Source organism: Spermophilus citellus, assembly GCF_964194105.1.
Source record: "Spermophilus citellus genome assembly, chromosome: 10".
NCBI classification, from domain to species: Eukaryota; Metazoa; Chordata; class Mammalia; order Rodentia; family Sciuridae; genus Spermophilus; species Spermophilus citellus.
This window is the reverse complement of record NC_138197.1, coordinates 115,243,444-115,263,242: the sequence shown is the minus strand read 5'-3', so window position 1 is coordinate 115,263,242 and position 19,799 is coordinate 115,243,444. Positions and strand designations below refer to the sequence as shown.

The window sequence follows — 19,799 nt, the reverse complement described above, 5'->3', positions numbered from 1 at the left end:
GAGGCACAACGCACCACCATACTCCTGAACCCTGGCCGAGCAGTGAGCCAAGGTCCCTTGCCCCCACTCCCAGGCCTCCTGCCACACACAGCCCACAGAGGGCAGGCAGCAGCATCCCTGATGAGCAAGGTCTGTCTTCTGCCACCCAACAGCCAGGAGGAAGAGCCGGGAGAGGGTGCCCAGAGGGGTGCATTTCCTAGAGGAGAAGCACAGGGCCCCAGTTTATAGACCAGGGAGACCTGGGCAGGTGAGGAATAGGGTTTGTAAGTGGGACAGAAAGTAATTATCATGTCGTTTATGAAGACCCGCATCTCAGGCGTGACCTGCCCTGTGCCTCTCACAAGCCCGGCACCTTGGGCATTGTGTTCCCCACCTGACAAACGAGGCCCTGGGACATTGCAATTTTTCAGATAGAAGGAAAAGGAGAAAGGGGGACGTAGGATCAAGATGGCTGAAGAAAGCACGTTCACCCACTAAAACGGGGCCTGCCGCTAATTTGAAATGAACTCCATAAGAGTTTCCAAGTAGATGTCACAGGCTTCCCCATGAGGGAGGCAACAGCAGGGCTCCCGCTTTCCCTGCTCAGTGCTGGAATCATCTGAGAGCTCAGAGCAGGCTGGGCAGTGGCTACGTGCTGGCAGATACAAAGCACCCCCAAACTCTGCCGCCCACGTGCCTCATATCAGAATGGTCCTGGCTGCTTTTGTTCAAAGAGCAAATCCTATGGGCCTGGTGACGGGGTGATCAGGATACCAAAAGTAGAATCAGGAGCAGAGAACAGCATCTGATGTCTTCTCCGACAGCTCAGCACTGACGCATCTGCCATGACGCACCAAGTGAATGCATGAAACGAATAAAGAACTAAATGCAGGACTGAAAAGATGCTCGTGGGTCTTGAGGAGATCCAGGGGAGGCAGATGGCCAGCGGCTGGACCCCTGTTCCCTGCTTGACTGTGGGTCCTAGTGACTTAAACCTCTCTGCATATGTTTCCGTACCAAAAAAGACACCTTAGAGCACTGTCATGAGATTCAGTTAAATACTGTCAAGAGAGTGCCCGGTCCAGGGCTTGGCACCTAACAGGTCCTCAAAACATAGCCGCTCCCTTCTCCTCCTTCCTGAGCAGGATTTGTTATGTCTCAGAAAGTTCCCTGGCAGTGAGCAGGGCAATCAACTCAAGGCAAAGGTTTAGAATCTCTGCTAACCAAAGGTGACTCAGAAATAAGATCTCCAAAATCATCACATAGGCCAGTGCTGATCTTCCTCAGCATCTGAAACCGAAGCCCCGTGACTCCCAGATGGGTGCTCATCGGTCACAAGACCCAGGAGGATTCCACTCTCGACTGTAACCGACCCTCTACTTCCAGCCCAGCAGGTCTGGGCCTTTCTGTAAAGAAAATCAGGTTTGGATTCCATCACTGGTTAGCTGCCTGAGGTTTGGTTCTTCCTCCAAAAACTGGGAATCCTAATCTGCAAATCCACTCAGCAACCTCACCCTCACAATGAGGGTTGGGCCGAGTCTGGCGGGGATCCAGGAACTCCTGGACTAAAGGGAGCGGAGGCAGAGCAACAGCTGCCCTGGCCCCAGCAGGGACCCTCACTCACCTGCCGAGGGATCTCCATCCCGGCACAGCTCAGACCCACACCACCCAGGCGCAGGCCTCCCCACGTATCCTAGGCCTGCGTGATGAGGAATCACAGAGGCAGGTTTTCTACTCATTTTTATGCGATCAGCAGTATTCCCAGTTTGGAGAGCCTGACCCCATAAATGAATTTACAACGAGCAACAGCAACTCATTTTCTTGAATCATAATCGAAATGAAAATTTCCCAAGTTTGAGTTCTCTCAGGGCACCGTCTGACTCAGGAGCAAGTCACCACAATGCCACACGACTCCAAAGGCTGGCCTCTGACGAATCCCACACTGCGGCAGTTCTCCAGCCCCTTCCAGGTGACAACACACAACCGTGCTTCTACGGTGAAGCTCATGGCCCCAAAGCAGCTACTGTCCCGATCCAGGCATCTTAATAACCCTACAGCATATCCACAGTCCTAAGGCGGGGAGCTCTGAGCAAGGAATCTATGGCAGTGACAATCTTCAGAGATTAGAATTATTAGAAAATCATTTTCTCCTTTTCTAAAAGTCGGTAAGTAAATTATAATGTAAAACGTCTGTTGAGTAGCACGTGTCCTCACCTGCCGGTAGCTGAACGCCCCAGGGACATGTTTATTCATTTCCTATAATTTGGTAGCAAACCTCGTTTATCCAAGTGAAGTTTTACTTTCCCCTAATGATGTTTCACAGCAAAAATTCCAAATTGAAATGGGAAGATAAAGAAAAGGCAGGTGATAGGCTGTGGCTTGATTTGACGCCCTCGTGAGAGGTCCCACGCACATGCACACGGGAGCTTCAGTCCTTCCACAGATGCTCGCTGAGGCTTTCATGGCCGGTCGGGCTGCTAGAATCTGGTATAAAAGACAGAGCTGGTTTCCAAGGAGGACATGATGTAAAGGGCGGCCCCCAAGAGGTGAGCAAACAGCTGCAAAGCAACAGAAGCCGTGGTGGAGGAAAGGAGGCTGCGGAGGGAGGGCAGATCCCCAGCCCTCGAGGGTCACCTCCAAGGGTGTATGAAAGTTGGGAAGGAAAATGTAAAATTGGGGGTGGGAGATGCAGAACAGAAGAGAGAGCTGTGCAGACAGAGCCACGGAAGCAAGAGGGTTTTAGCAGCATAGCTCAACAAGATGGAGAGCAGCACTCGGGAACCATCATGCAGAAGGGCAGGAATGGCGGCAGGGCGGCAGGCCCGGAACTGTCCACGATGTGGTCCAGATGATATCACTGGATGTGCCCTGAGTGCTTTCTAGGTTCGAGCAGTGACTTAAGGACTCTGTGAGCATTATCTTATCAAATTCTCACAACAGCCCTGGGAGGAAGGGATGCTCATGTTATAGACAAGACAAAGGCTGGTGGCTTCTTATTTTCTTACTACGCCTTGGCCACATTCTCCCCAACAGCTGCCATTTGCTTTGTGTGCTACTTAAAAAATAGTGCCTCAGTGCTACTTCAGCAGATGTTTGTGACGTACAGGACAGACAGATGGCTGGACAAACAGATAAAGGAATCTGCAAGGCCCTGCCCAGCATTCGCTACACCTCCCACACCAAACTGCCACTTTGGCTCTTTGCAGGACCTTTTCTGTCTCTTGTGCTGGCCCTACATCTCATTGACCTCCAGACTGCCCTGGACGCAGTGTTGAGCCACCTGCTCTTCTCCCTACCCTCACATCACAGCTGATGTCATCTGGCCCTGGGGCTATTTAAGTGCCATCAACTCACTATTCCTATCTCATATTTCTATCTCTAGCTTGGAATTTTCCCATGAAGTCCAGACCCTCTGATCCAATCACCTGCTCAACACCCTCACTTGGATGTTTAATTGGAATCACAAACTTACGTCCAAAACCTGCTCCCTTCATAGTCTTTACCTGAGTTGATGGCAACTCTGTCATTCTTCCAGATGAACAGGCCAAAACCTTGGCATCATTTTTTGGTATGTTTTCAATGTCCATCACTAATAATAATAAAAAAAAATACCTGAGGGCTGGGCGTGGTGATAAACACCTGCAATCCCAGTGACTCAAGGAGGCTGAAACAGGAGGATTGCAAGGTTGAAGCCAGTCTTAGCAACTTAGTAAGGCCCTAAGCAACTTATCGAGACCCTGTCTCAAAATAAAAAATGAAAAGGACTGGGGATGTGGATCAGGGGTTAAGCATCCCTGGATTCAATCTCTGGTATGAAAATAAGTAAATAACCCGAAGCAAATCAACTTAAAGGAAGAAATGGTTTCTTTCGATTTATGGTTTCAGAGGTTTCAGACTTGGCCATGTCACTTTGGGTCTGTGGTAGCACAATACACTGTGACAGGAACATATGGTGGAAGGGGCCTGTTCAACTAACTCATGGTGGCCAGGAAGTAAGAGACAGGAAGGGCCTGAGGTCCCAACATCCATTTCAGGGGTCCACCTCCAGTGATCTTACCTCCCTCCACTGGGCCCCACCTGCTAAAGGTACCATCACCCCTCAAAGGTACCACAGACTGGTGATCAAGCCTTTTAACACATGAGCCTTTGAGGAAAAATTTAAAACCACAGCATTCTTCCCCTCAACCCCAAAGGCTCATGTCCATCTCATAAAGCAACCTTCATTTAATCCATCTCTAAAAGTCCCCAAAGTCTAACTCTTCCAGCATTCTCCAAAGAACAAACCCAGAGTCTCCAACACTGAAGGCAAATTCAGATGTGAGTTCCTGCAAAGATTAAAAAAAAAAAAAAAAGTTATGTGCTTCTAAGACAGAAAGGCACAGGATGAACACTCCCATTCCCAAAAGGCAGGACTAGGGCATTGAAAGGCAGGGTCAGACCAAAGCAAGACTGAATCCCAGGAGGGCAGACGTTAATCCTAAGACTCCATACCTGGCATCAGGACACTTGGCAGCTTGAGGTGTCTTGGGCTGGCTCTGCTCACTGCCCACAGCATCCCTTAGCAGATGGCCCACCTTCCTGCCATCTCTAACTACCTGAGGTCTCCAATGCAAATTCAGATTCACTCTTACAGCTTCGTGCATGGCCCTGTCAGAGCTGCCTGAGGGACTCAGAGCCTGCTACGAGCTGCCTGGCCTCTCAGGCTTTCCAGTGACATCTCAGGGGAAGACCCCATGTCCTCTAACTCTTACATTCTGCATGCCCACAAAGGCAGCAGCACATGGATGATGCCAAGGTCTGTCACCTGTGTGAGCTATATCAGGGACCATTTGAATCATGGCAGCAGGCAGCTGAGCAAAGGAAAGTAAATTCCAGGCAGAGGATTCACTAGTCAGTCCAATGGAGAAGAACACCCAGGGCTCTCTTCTAAAGGAAAATCTTTGAAAGTTTATACTTTCACACCTTTGAGCCTGTGGTGGGCGGAGCCTTGCTGATGCCTGACATGCCCTAAGGTACCTTTCCTAGGGTCCCAGTGCAAATCACTTGGCTGCAGCAACTGTATTCTTTCCTAAGGTCCCAGTGCAAATCACTCTCCAGCAACTGTTATTCTTTCTCCTTGGCCAGAACTTTATGCTTGGTTCTTTTCTGGCCAAACTACAAGCTTTCCACATTTTTCTACTCAACTTCTTGCTCCCAATTCTCTGTGTAAATCTGATGAAAAGCAGCCAGCAATACCCCTACCACTGTCTGAATGCTGAAATTTCCTCCACGGGATAAACTTGTCAGGCACCTTTAAGCTCAACCTCCTACAGTCTCAGGGCACGGGCAAAAGAAAGCCAAATTCTTTGCCCCGGTATTATGGGGGTGGTCTCTAAATCCAGTTCCCAACCAGCTCCTGTCCATCTGAAACCTCATGAGCATCATCAATGACCTTTACTGTATGCGTTTTTATCAGCATTCTGAGTCCTCACCAGAAATGTCCACTAAGCTCTTCTTACAGCACTCTGGGTTTCCTCCAGCCGGTTCCTCCAAACTTTCCCAGTTTAAATTCCTGCAAACCAGTTCCAAACAATCCTAAACAACACTGTCAAACACAGTCACAACCACGACCGCACATGATATCAACTTTCTACGTTAGCTTTCCATCGCTGTTAATTTAAAAAACAGACAGACACCTGAGGTAAATGGACTCAAGAGGACGAAAGGCTTTTTGGGCTCATGGCTGCAGCCTGTGGTTGCTTGGCCCTGGGACAGCACTGCACATCATGGTAGGAACACGTGGCAGAGGAGGATCATTTCATTCACGATGGCTAGGCAGTAAAAGAGACAAGAAGGGGTTGGCGTCCCCATGTTCCAATCAAGGGCAGGCCACAAGTGACCTGAATGAGCCCCACCTACTAAAGGTTCCACCACTTCCCATAGCACTACCAGCTGGTAACCTAGCATTTAATACACGGGCCTTTGGGAACGACTCCAAACTGTGGCAATTCCTCTCCCTCAAACTTTATCCAAGCCATCAGCAATTCCTATTGACTCTTACCCCCAAAATATATCCAGAATTCACTTGTTACGTCCTCTACTGCCATCCTCATCTGACCCAACTTCATTCTGTCCACGTGTTTACAAAAACTTCTCATTGGTCTCCCTGTCCCCCTCTCAACTGAGTCCCAAGTGACGAAGATCAAGTTTAAGTCTGATCACTCCATTGCTCAAACTCCTACACTGGCTCCCATCTCAGAGTCAAAGCAAAAGTCCTTACAGGGCCGGGGAGGTAATGCTCAGTGCTGCCCTGATTCCTCTCTGCCTGCCACTCCTGTTGTATTCCTCCCACTCTTCTCCAGCCACACCAGCCTCCTTGCTGTTCCTGGAACACTTTAAAGCCTGTACGTGCTGCATCCTCTCTGTGGCACTGTCTCCAGATGCATGCATGGCTCACAATTCCTCTCCTCTTTCAGGTCTGTACTCCAGTGTCACCACTGCAACTCCATCGAAAACCATAACCCTCCCCCTGAATTTATACCATGTAATTGATTATAGATTAGTATATAATAGTAATATTATATATAAGTTCCCAACTGCAGCATTATTTTGTTTTCCTAACGCATGTATCCCTAATACCTACACCAATGCCAGGCACACGGTAGATCTCAATGAATACTGTTCAATGAATAAGTGAAAAATATGAGTGGGCGAATAAATGAATTCTCTTTTTTACAGGTTCTTCTTCATGCCAGCTCACTGAGCAGCAACCATCATAGACACACACTGAAGAGACATGCAGAAAATTTGATATAATTGAATTTACATATAGTTAATAAGGCTTAGATGGAAAGGTTGATGGATTAGCTTTATCGTTCACATTAGTCTTCTAATCAACAGATAAAGATAAGCAAGGAGTCTGGAATAGGCCAAAATGTTTTTCCAAAAAATTCTAGGAATTTTATTTTTATAATTTTTTTAAAAAATTCATGTTTTAAAATGTGTTCCAAGGCAAAAAAAAAAAAATCATGTAAGTAACAGGTTTCAAAACATACACATTCAATATAAAAACATTCAATATAAAAAAATCTTTACATATACAAAGTCCAATGTATTTTCACATACAAAAAACACATCAGGGAAAATGTTTAAAAATGTTCATCTGCAACTACAACCGAATCCCCCTCATGACCAACTCCACGAGCTGCAATGTACGTCACAGGTGTCTCCTTTCCTCACATTATCTCATCTTCCCATTTTCCTTTTTAGTTTCTTTTAAATATTAAGACAAAGCTCAATCAAGACATAAAAAGTTGATGTTTGCTGTTATACATTAGCAGTCAAGTGGCTTTTAACTCCAAAAGTCGATTCTTCATATTCTGAGCTATAGATGAGATGAGCCCTTAAACATGAAAATCAAATTAAAACTTGGACATTCTAAGCAAAACATTATTTACCAAAATTTCTTATAAAATTAAGACTTTTCACTTATCACATTTGCTTAAATCACAGTAAGCCTATAAACTAGTTCCTCAACCTATCAAAACACAAAAAACTTCCTTAATAATGTAAAAGATTTTATTCACTGTAGTATTTACAGTTTCCGCAAATGCTATATATGAATATCTAATCTAAAACACATCCTTCTATCCACACATCATCTATTAATATGCACCACCAGCAGAAATGGGTTTGTTGCTTATATTAATATTACTATTATATACTAATATTCATTTGACTTATTATTTCTGTAACAGAAAAAAAAATCTTTGAATTTTGATTACTTTTATATGAAAACCACATCTGTTATAAATTTTCGTCCAATGCCCATAATAACGTTTAGATTTAAACTTTAGTTAAAGTTCCTAATCAGGAGGTTAAAAAAAATAGCCAGCTATAGATGCTGGTGAACTTTCTCCATGTCCAAAGCTATTTTTCTCAGCTACTCTGCTGAGGCAGGAAGATTATTACTTGAGCCAAGGAGTTCAAAGTCAGCCCAGGTAACATAGCAAGCCCCATCTCAAAAAAAAAAAAAAAAAAAAAAAAAAAAAAAAAAAGCCCTGCATTTCCTGATTAACTTCACAGAGAAGGGGAGAGAGAAAGGGATGGTACAAGGGAGGATGGAAAGTAAAGGAAGGCAGGGAGGGAAGGAGGGATGGGAGGAAACCAGGTTGGCTGAAAGGTAAAAGCTGAAATCTTCCAAAGTCACGGTGACCCTTCTAGAACTGCACAGAAAATCAGAAAGAAGTCTCTTGAAATTCACAAAGAAAACAGCTCTAACAACGCCATTTACCTAAAAGTAAAATGCAATTAGAAGAAAATTATTCTTTACTATTTCACATTTCTTAGGAAAGTATTATTAAAACTTGTGATTAAAATTGCTCCATCCTCAATTAATCTGATTTACTAACATTTAACTAGGGAACAACAGCTTTAAAATGAATAAAGTGAAGATCAAGAAAGGCCAAGTTCAGTTACTTAAGAAGTAAAAAAGCCACAGAAAGTAGGATAGCACCCAACTCAATACTGACCACTAGAGTCCAGTTACAGCGAGCTGCCTTTAGCTACAGGGAGAAAAAGGGAAACCCATGAATTCTACTCTCTAACACATAATTTTTGCTTCACAGAAAGAACTGATAAAATCCAACACTCACTTATTGAGTTAATTAAAGGAAGTGTTTCAGAGTGTGCACACAGGCACAGTATTTTTAAAGCAAATTTAAGGAGTATAAATAACCTCCAAGATAGTATTTGGGAGAACTATACCCCCTGGGGGTAAGTGTGGTTCAGAAAACAGGCCACTGTCACCCTGAGGCACAGCCTGCATAATGACAATATTAAATAAATATAGATCCTTCAAATTATTCTCATCAATTATGACAACTAATTTGAATGCATCACAAACAAATTTTACTAACAGTGCAACAAGGTACATATTTACATTTTCATTTGCATCGTAAGGACAAATTATTAATGATGATGATAAAAAATAAGATTAAAGGTGTGTTCACATAGGAAAAAGCTACACTAATATTATTCATCCAACCACAAACACTTGTAATGAATGCAAACCTGCAAAACAATTCACAGCTTTACAAAAAGTTGATAATACAGAGTTTATCATTTTTTTCCAATGCAAAATTTAAAATACTTTAACTTACATTAATTCTAAACCATTTTACTCTAAAATCTGTAAAATATATAAAATACCAAGATTGTCAACAGTCACATATGTTTTGAAGTCAGAGGACACATGTATTTTCTTAAGATTAGTTCCATTTGTGTAGAAGGTCTGTAAGGATTCCCCGGTCTCGACATTCCACCACTGTTCAGAAAAAAATAAAATTCTCATTAGATTGGTAATTACACTACCTGACAGTTTGTAGTGCCAGCAGACCTATCACCTTCCCTCTCCTAACCTCAAGCAAACAGCAGGAAAGAGGCCCAAGATTTACGGCTGAAGACAGTATCAACCTGGTTGGCTTTTGCTGATCAACCCTGGTGATGGCCTCAGACCTACACAGGTAGCCCTACCCATCCCCACTCCGTCCCTGCTCCATCCCCACTCCAGCACTTCTAGAGAAACAAGCAGCTGCTTGAGAGCTGCAGGCACCAGGCGACAGAGTTCCTCATGGAGGACTGGGCTCTCCTGATTGCATGTCTTGGTAGATGACTGCCCCTCTTTTCACTCCAGTGCCCCTCTGTAGTCACAGACTGGAATTCAGACAGACACCCAGAATGTTCTCTAGAGAATCTTCCTTTCCACCAGGAGTGATTCAAGAACATATGACCCAGTTTCTTTATGTAATGGTTTATATATTTATTTAATAAATACTAGCATCTCAAATGAAGCAGGCGCTTCCTTTCCCTTCCAATCCTTGAATTCACTAAGATAGATTATAACAATATTTATATCCATTTACCAAATAGAGACCATAAAGCTTACCCATGTATCTCACAGCTAAAACAAGGGCAAGAAACAATGCAAATGAACATATTTTTCAAAGGCCTCAGATGTATCAAGCTATTTGAGAGGCTGAGACAGGAGGCTAATTTCAGCAAATTAGTGAGACCCTGGCTCAAAATAAAAAATAACAAGGTCTGGGAATGTAGCTCAGTAGTAGAGTACCCCTAGGCTCAATTCCTAGTACTACAAAAAAAAGTCTTGAGTATTAGGAACACAGTGTCATCCACCTTTGTGTCCATGGCCAAGGCTAGCATTCTGCCTTAGCACATTATGGAGTCGATTATGCATGTTCTCTTTAATCACAGGAACTGATAAAAACATACCAGACTTGTTGAACCTTACTTAAGCAGAATGCACTAACTTGGAATCTTCCAGAACTGGCAATGTAATCAAGAGTTCAAAGGACATTCTGTCCCCTGAGAGGAGACTCACTACATTTCAGTGTCTAAGGCTCTTATAGCTTATCACCTAATCCACCATTTTACAAATAAGGAAGTGGGTTTCTGAAAGAAGAACCTGAACCCCAGACCCTGGCAGGTTGCAGAGTTGGAAGGATCTGGCTTCTGAATCCAGTGACCCTTCTTCCTTTCCCACTATTAACACAGACCACTGTCCTTGGAGACAGTTTAATATAGACTTTTAAAAATAGATGCTATAATAGCAGCACATACGCAGGATTTTCAGGGCAGTAAACCTACTCTGTTTGATGCTGTAATGGTAGATACATGTCATTAGAGATTTGTTCAAGCCCATAAAAGGTACAGCACCAAGAATGAACCTAATGTAAACTACTGAATTTGGGTGACAATGTGTGTCAACACAGGTCTATCAATTGCAAAGGATGCACCATCTCTGGTAGGGAATGTTGATAGTGGGGGAAGCGGCATATGTGTGGGGACAAGCGTATGTGGGAAATCTCTGTAATGAGGTATGATTGTCACACCCACTGTACAAAAAACTGAGGCACCAGGAGATGGAACAATGTTGTGCAAAGTCACAAAGCTAATGAGTGGCACAGTCCGGCTTTGAACTCAATCTGTCCCCAGACCCACTCTCCCAACCATGACACTGCTGCCTCTACATGATGGTACACTTTCACTTACCATGTGTTCCACATTTCAGATCAGCTTTTTTCCTCAGGAGTATGAATTAATGTGAATTTCTTGCATTATAACATTATGTACTCTGTGGCATTAATTCAAGTAAAAGCTATCTTATTTTTTCACGTATAAATAGAAGTAACTTTGAAAGTTAAAATCTTTTTAGCAACTGTATACCTACTTTATTTCACTGGCACTCAATTTAAATAGCTTGGATTCTTTTTAAAGTGAGCAGACTCAAAAGGCCTAATTTCTTGGCCACTACAGCAGCTGTTCCTTTTTACTTTCAATTTGTTCTGTGCTTTTGGATAGTCTCATTAACATGCTGGGTAGATGCAGGCTGGGCTATAACATAATTAGTTTAACCACGCCAGTAATCAAACCAGAAGGCAAAAGCAGCCTGATCATCACTTAAATATACAGACTAAATATACATGCTACAGTTTCTTTTAGCCTTAAGACATAACCCCTAGAGCACACAGACCTGTTCTGCTGCTTTATTTCAAAATTCTCCAAGAGCTCCACAAATCTGGTCATTGATCTTTGTAACACCTTAAAAGCCTGACTCACAACTATGTGACAGCATTTATGGAGCTCAGGAAATCAAATGGCATGGTATCTAGAAGCTTGGTGTCAGAAGACTGAGCAGTTTTCAGGAACTAATACAGTTCAAGACTCTCAGCTTCTGACACAAGGCAGCAATGACCCTCCTCTAAGCATTATCCTCAGAGGCAACCAAGAGTTACCGTTTACCTTTACCTTAAAGGAAAACAAGTGATGATCATGACTTGGGATCCTCTGATAACTGAATGAAGTTGTGCCCCAAAAGACGTAGGTTAAGGCAGCATTAACACTGACAGAATTGTATTTCCAATGCAACCTTGTAAAGGAATCATAATTCATATCTTTTCATAGAGCTAAAAACTGTTACCTAATTTATCTTATTTTATAAGCTAGAGTTTTATGTTGTAGATAATTGCAATGATATGGGTCCCATATAACCAAAACTTCATTCAAGTATTTCGGAACATCTAGATGATCAGAATCAGCTTCAGTTGGCTGTTTTCAGTAAGAAATAGCAGTATCATAAGATCTTATATGGGATCTATTCTAAATGAAAAGCTTATAGAATTTTCAAGTGGTCAGTATAATATATAGTATCACCTTCTACCCGTTTAAGAAGTAAAGGCTGGGCTGGGGATGTGGCTCAGTGATAGAGCATGTGCCTAGCATGAGTGAAGTACTGGGTTCGATTCTCAGCACCGCATAAAAAAATAAGTAAATAATGAAAGATATTGGGTCCAACTACAACTAAAAATATATTTTTTTAAAAAGAAGTAAACTGCTATTCTAAAGACCCTCAAGCTTCCCTCTCCATGTGAACCTCTGGTAACTCCCACCAGCAGCCTATCCACTTCCCTCATGTAACCATGTGCCAGACCCCTCCTGCACTTTAGAGGCTTTATTTATCACCTGCCTCCCCAGACTATTAGCTGTTGTTAGGCAGGAACAAAACTTAACAAATGCACCACACAGTAGTACCTGAGTACACAGTAGGCATGGAGCACACTCTTACTGAATGGAGGGATTAACAGATGCAAGCACCAAAAAAATGACCTTGAAGCACCACAACATATTCAAACCATGGTCCCTAGAGCCACCAGTAAGTTTTCAGAAGCCAACTCACTACAGAAATCTGAGGAGGAAGACCTGGGTGTGAGTCCTGGCCCTTCTACTCACTAATTATATAATTTCAGGAAAATCACAATGTCCACAAAATTCAGTATGCTCTTCTATAACCAAGGATGGTATAAAATGTAGGCTTCAGAAAACTAGCTAGTGAGATGATGGAAGTAACACATTTTATAAATTATAGAGCAATATGCTGCTTTTATTATTGTTGTTGTGATTGTTATTGAAGAAAATAAATTCCACAAATATTTTTAAAAGAATTTCAACCAAAATATTTAATAATGAATGACATGGAAGGTAAAATTAGTTGAACACCCCACTTGCTAGTCATTCTGACCATCTAGATTTTGGTGAGCTGAGAGGAGAGCTGTCACCAAAGCCTACCAGAGACCAGAGGAAAGCACCCTTGCTGACCTCAGTCTCATCACCGCAAAACAGTGACGGCAACTGCCCTTTCACTCTGCTGCACTATAAGGAGCCAACTGAGAAACAGGAAGTGGAACCAGCTTGGAAAGAAAGGCAGAGGTGGTTCTTCTCTTTCACAGTCCTTCAGGAACTCTTACCTTAAGATATCCTCCAGCAGAGACAAGCATTTTGCTATCTGGAGAAAAACAAAGGTCCGTCACCCAGCCTCCATGGGTAGCAGCTCCTTCTTCTACTGAAACTGGAGCACACAAGTGAAGAAGCTCGCCATTTGAGACATTCCATATCTATGTAAACACAACACACAGTCCATTAACGGGTTACCCAGAAGCTTCTCTAGTTTTAAAATATATATTTACATATCTTTGGGATATATGGAGATCATTCTTACAAAGCAAAAGGATAGAGTGACTGATTCAAATGCTTGGTAGTAGAGCATGTGCTTAGCATGTGCAGGTCCCGGATTCAATCTCCAACATAGTACGTAAAAAAAGAAAAGAAAAATGAATGAAGGGAGATGCAAGAAATACAAAAGAAGCCATATAAACTAAGTGGGGAAGAAAAAAAAAAGTCCAAAAGTTAACATCAAAAATGTTGACAAACATCTAAAGTATGTAAGTCGCTGTGAGGTTCTAAATACATATATTATATTCTAAGATTATTTTACTAGAGTCTTAACAACAACCCAGTCATTTACAAATGATGTCCATTTATTTCCTGTGATACTTAATACACAATAGTGAAATGCACAAGAGAATAATAAAAGAAATAGAGGCATACGTACAAAAGGAAATAATTAAATCATCACTTGAAAATGTCTCCCTGAAGTCAGGCGCCATGGCGCACACCTGTAATCCCAGCAGCTCAGGAGGCTGAGGCAGGAGGATAGTGAGTTCAAAGCCAGCCTCAGCAACAGTGAGGCAGCAACTAAGTGAGACCCTGTCTCTAAATAAAATACAAAATGGGGCTGGGAATGTGGCTCAGTGACTGAATGTCTCTGAGTTTAATCTTTGGTACCCCACATCCCCACCAAAAAAAAAAAATCAGCAAATGTCTCCCTAGAAAATTCAAGAGAAATTAATGGAAAAGAACATACAGAATTCAGTAAGACAGCTAGACATAATATATATAGGTAGATATAATACATATAGCTAGATATAAATATATATAGCTATTTTTATTTATATATAAAAAAATGAATCGTGTTCCTACGTTATGAATAATCAAGTAGAAAAACAAAATTTTCTTCAGAAAATGTACCAGGGAAAATTTTTTAAATCACATTTGAAATTTTAAGAGTTTTCCTTTAGGGGGTTCTGAAAAATGGAACACTATCTCAACTTGTAAAGGAGCCCTTTCATCCAAAGATGAGAACTCAAAGCACAAGGAATGTCCCACAGTGGCCTGCCACTTCAGCTGGCAGAGCATTATGTGAATGGGATAGAATAGAAGGTTTGTTCCTTAGTCCTTAAGGAGAATCTTAATTTTACTGGACATCCTTTCTGATTACCTCTATTCATAAAAATTCCATGTTCTCCTGTTGGTCTGCATTATATGCCTACTCCTTGAGTTTCAATCCTCCATGTATATTGATCACTAAGCAGCCATTCGAATATACACAATTCCCCATATCTGTCCAATTCTTTTAACACCACCAGCTCTGACTGTTTTTCTGTGATTTCTGATCTCATAGCATGCAATACTTTCCAAATTGCACTGTATTTCCATATACATGAAGATTGTCTCCCTTTTAAAAAAGACGTTTTCCTAAGTAAAATCGGCACAGTTTATATGTGTATCTTAAGCACTGCAGGATGGTAAAATCTGGCCTATCCTGCAGACTCTACCTCAGTAAGAAGCCCTTCAATGCCCACCCAATTATAGAAATGTGATCCTCTGCACTATTCAGTTAACAAAGCAGAGAGAAGACTGCAACATACCACACTGTAAATGTTGACTAATTGGTAAAGTACTAAAGAGATCTTTTCTTTGAGCAATCAAAACCAGCAGAATTTGCAATTCATTTATAACCCAGACAATGATTTACAAAATTACTTTCCTCAAATTTTGCCACTAAAAGCAACCTTTGGTTCAAGTCCAAAAATTAAGATGAATCACTCTCAAACTAATGGCAGAGAACCAGCTGCAAATAACTAGGGCATTTGCCTCCTCACATATGTAGGAAATGCCTCAGTCTAACTCCAAAATGAATTCTTCCTACAGTAAAGGCAAACACACAAAAATATACAAAGAATGCTTCATCCAACCAGAACCCCAGGGTCTATGCCTCCCTGTCCCATTATCAAAGGTCCCCATGAGGTAAAGAGTGCAGGCCCAAGCTCCAAGAGGAGCAGCGCTCTCATGTAGCAAACAGCCTACCCTGATTTCTCCATTGTCATCTCCAGTTGCCAGCAGGGAACTGTCCAGAGAGAAGGCTGAGCAGCGCACACAGCCATTGTGGCCTTTCAACTCGTGTAGAGGAGAAGGGAGTTCAAAGCTCCAGATCTGGAAGGCAATTACAATTGTTTAGGAATGATAAACAAACTCAAAAATAAGCATCTGCAAACCTATTGAGTGCTATTCAGTCATAAACTCCATCAATGGAAGTTCGAAACATTTGGCAGTGCATATACTTTAATGAGATGCCCAAACTCCAACTTGCAGCCCTATTAATTTTTCTGAATTTCCCTTTAATTACTCAAGTTAAATTCAACTCAAGAACAAAAGTCATACCTTCTTTATCTTTAGACTTAGAAGAACACAAATCAGTTAAGAACAGTCTGTGGAGTGACAGAGACCTGAGTATGAGTACTGGCTCCATTAAAAAAAAATTATATACATATATATATATATATGTTGGACACAACACCTTTATATTAGTTAGTTAGTTAGTTAGTTATAGTTAGTTATGGTGCTAGGAATTGAACCCAGGGCCTAGTGCATTATTTATTTATTTTTATGTGGTGCTGAGGATCAAACTCAGCACCTCATATGTGCTAGGCGAGCAGTCTACCACTGAGCTACAACCCCAGCCCACTGGCTCCACTCTTTACTGGTTCCTTGTGACTGAGGGTAACTCATATAAGCTTCTCCAACTTCAGTTTCTACATCTGTAAAATGGGGACAATGATAGCTATAGTATGAAGATTAAGTGTTAATATAGGAAATGAAGTTCTTAGAATATAGCCCACCATATGCAAACATTTTTAAAGATTAGCCATTATGCTGTCCTAAAATATGAAACAGACATTAGATAGAAATTGTTACTATCCTGTTTTATACATTATTTGGACTCATAATACATAATCAATAGTACAATTTTATGCATAGACACTTCAATTTATTGACATACCTTTGCAGTCTTATCAGCAGAGGTAGATGAAAACTTGGTAGCATCAGAAGAAATATCACAAGAAAGTACTGTACCCTGGTGACAGACAAAGTCTTTTTCCATTTTTCCAGTAATAGTATTCCATACCTTAAGAACAAAAAACTTAGAAGTTAAACTTTTAAGAACATTTTGTATTAAAGAGCATGATCAGCTATAAGACGGATCTAAAATATGGGTTTTAGCACACTAGTTGTTCTGACCTCTTTAAGTAAGTACCCTTTGGTATAAAATGCTCACATATATGCAGCAGATATAAGTGACCACAGTGAAAAACAAAAAAACAGGAATATAAACATTAGAAACTGAACCATTTAACATCTATGTGCTTTTGGCTACTGAAATACAATTGTTGCAATAGCAAAATACTGAAAAAAATAAAAAACCTGAGATTCAAATTACCTTCACTGTTCCATCAAATGACCAAGAAAGCAATCCTGAATGTTTTAGAAGCCTGAAGTCTTTCACTGCTTCCTGGTGGCCTTGCAGAAGAACATATTCCTCTGATTGCCAATTCCATATCTAAATATCAAAGAAATAAGTTTGTTATAACCTCCCTCAATAATATCCCATGGATGGGCAGGGAGAGTATGCACTCTCAGTTCAAGTCCTTTATCCTTGTAGCATTCCAAACAGAGAGGAGTAACAAGGAATATGGTGTCCACATTTTACAAAGAGAAAAGCTGCGTTTAATTAACTTGACTTGGGGCAAAATAAAATATTTTTCTCCTAAATAAAATTTGTTTTCTTCAGTTGCTTGGAGAACAGTTAATTATACCAGAAGATGGAGAAAAGCCACAATATGGCAGTGAGCTCACCATCTGATTAAATTTTCCAGAGAAAATTATCCCAATTACATATTCACAGATTTCTGAACCACAAGCTGGGCACGTCTGTAGATTCTGGCTCCACTGAAGCTAGACCTATTGCCCAACAAGGTCAGCTGACCCAAACAGCTTAAAATCAGGTCATAGGGTCTCCAAGCTTCAGAGACTTAGCCATCCCCTGATGCAAGCCTCAAAATGAAAGAAGCAATAGGGCATTATTTTTCACATGGAGCTTCAGGAAGAGGTCTTCAGATACAAGAGGACGAGGAATTAAAATAATGTCAGTAACTGACACAAAATAAGCACATAAGAACATCTGAGACACAGGAGTGAACAGAAGAGACATTATTTCTAGGCTACGTCCATATGCAAAACATCCCTTATTTACTAAATCAAAGCAACTGTATTGAGAGCCTTGTTAATTCTTGACTTCAGATTAACTCATTTAACAAATGTTTATTTACTAGCCACATGCGAGGCAGATGTGAATCAAGCAAGGACCTATCAAAAAGAAACCTGAGAGGCTAGAGTTGTGGCCCAGTGGTAGAGTGCTCACCTAGCATGCATGGGGCACTGGGTTCGATCCTCAGAACCACATAAAAATAAAATAAAGATATTGTGTCCACCTAAAACTAAAAAATAAATTAAAAAAAAGAAACCTGAGTCTAGCATAAAAACTGAGACATACTTAAAAAAAAAAAAAAATCCTACTTAGATGTCATGGTTTAGATATAGAATGTCCTCCCAAAGTCTTGTGGTGAAAGTATAGCAAGGTTCAGAGGTGGGGCTTTTTAGACAATGACTGGATCATGAGAGCCCTGATCTCATCAGTGGATTAATCTGTGTGATGGATTAATTCCCTGGTAGCTGAATAGACTACTTGGAGGTGGACACTTCCCCTCTCTCCCTCTTGGCTTCCCAGCTGTCATGCACTGAGCAGCGTTCCTCCAGCAGGGCCTCTCATCATGATATTGTGCCTCACTTTAAGCCAGGGCAATGGAGTTGGCCAACAATCACCTCAATCCTCCAAAACCATGAGCCAAAATAAATCTTTCCTCCTCCAAGCTGTTCTTGTCAGGTATTTTGGTAACAGTGACAAAAAGCTAACTAAAACAGATGATATTAATCGTAGAGATAAAAAAAATTAATCGTAGAGATAAAAATTATGTGGAAATCAAAAAGCTATTCCTTACAGAAGATTTGGTGGAGATAGTGCATTCAAAGTAGGCTAAAAGAATGGTCTGGAAGTATGATTCACAAACTGAGGGGCTTTTCAAACAAAAGGAATAAATCTAGATTTAAAGTATAGGTGTACAAAAATGTTAAAAGAGTATAGGGGGGCTGGGGATGTGGCTCAAGCGGTAGCGCACTTGCCTGGCATGCGTGCGGCCAGGGTTCGATCCTCAGCACCACATACAAACAAAGATGTTGTGTCCGCCAAAAACTAAAAAATAAATATTAAAATTCTCTCTCTCTCTCTCTCTCTCTCTCTCTCTCTCTCTCTAAAGAAAAAAAAAAGAGTAAAGGGACCTGTTCATAGTTCAATCTGGCTAGAACGCAGGAGAAGCAGAAGGAACAGTAGAGAAAAAAGGAAAAAGGTTGGGAAGGTATTCAAAGAGTCAGCCCAAAGAGCCCACTGAAGGTGTGGGCCATCAGGCGGGCTCCAAAAGGATAAAAAGATAAAGAAAAATCAGCCACCAACTGAGGTAGGCCTATTACAAACACTCTGGGTCTAGTTTTTGGTGAAGTTCAAACTGTAAAAATGTCCTTAAGCCTTTTCCTATCAGGCTTAAGCAAAACTATAGAAGAAACGACATCTCAGGCTGGGGATATAGCTCAGTTGGTAGAGTGCTTGCCTCGCATGCACAAGGCGCTGGGTCAATCCCCAGCACCACAAAAAGAAAAAAAAGAAATGATAACTCTTACTCCTCTTTCTTTATTCCTTCTTTCACTGTTCTTGGAAGTCACCCTCCTCACCAAGCCCTGGCTCTCAGATCTTTCCCTATTTTCTAGCTCAGGGTGCATGTTCTCAAAAACAGGATCATCAGGAGCAGTGTATCCTGTATGCAAACTGGGGCTTTAGACAAGGAACTAGAAGTAAGAGTACTCGAATGAGAATGAATTAGAAATTTGAGTATTTTAAGAATGCAATGAGATATGCTGGGTGGTGGGTGAGAACGGCTTTCCTGGCTCCCCAGACTATACCAGAAAGGATGGACACCCTGTGCAACTAAGCATGAAACACCCGAACACTTGTACTAGGAACTTCCTAGCTCCCTCCTACGCTGCCGGGGCTTCACCACTTGTACAGCTCGCCCTTGTTGACAGACACTACCAGTCTCAGCTGTGCCTGATTCAGTGCCCATTCCCAACTAAGGTGCTTACTGCTGCCCTCCACATCAAGAAGCCAGGGCACCTTCCTGCACAGATGTGACAAAGAATGT

At 41.7% G+C, this 19,799-nt stretch overlaps 1 protein-coding gene across 5 annotated transcripts in view; it reads right to left on the bottom strand.

Annotated features, from left to right (window-relative positions):
- Positions 1–6,938: 6,938 nt before the first annotated feature.
- The window catches only part of APAF1 (apoptotic peptidase activating factor 1), an 85,609-nt gene continuing 72,748 nt past the window's right edge, over positions 6,939–19,799 (bottom strand). For 3 of the 5 annotated variants that reach the window (XM_081309981.1, XM_081309982.1, XM_081309985.1), the window contains 6 exons: positions 16,931–17,050; positions 16,493–16,618; positions 15,520–15,645; positions 13,281–13,427; positions 9,169–9,283; positions 6,939–7,360 (listed from right to left, as the gene is read on the bottom strand). In XM_081309981.1, coding sequence (XP_081166107.1) covers positions 7,299–7,360; positions 9,169–9,283; positions 13,281–13,427; positions 15,520–15,645; positions 16,493–16,618; positions 16,931–17,050 — 696 coding nt within the window. In that variant the 3' untranslated portion in view covers positions 6,939–7,298. Of the gene's footprint in view, positions 9,284–13,280; positions 13,428–15,519; positions 15,646–16,492; positions 16,619–16,930; positions 17,051–19,799 lie in introns of all 5 variants that reach the window. The other 2 variants (XM_081309984.1, XM_081309983.1) reach the window with 2 other exon arrangements.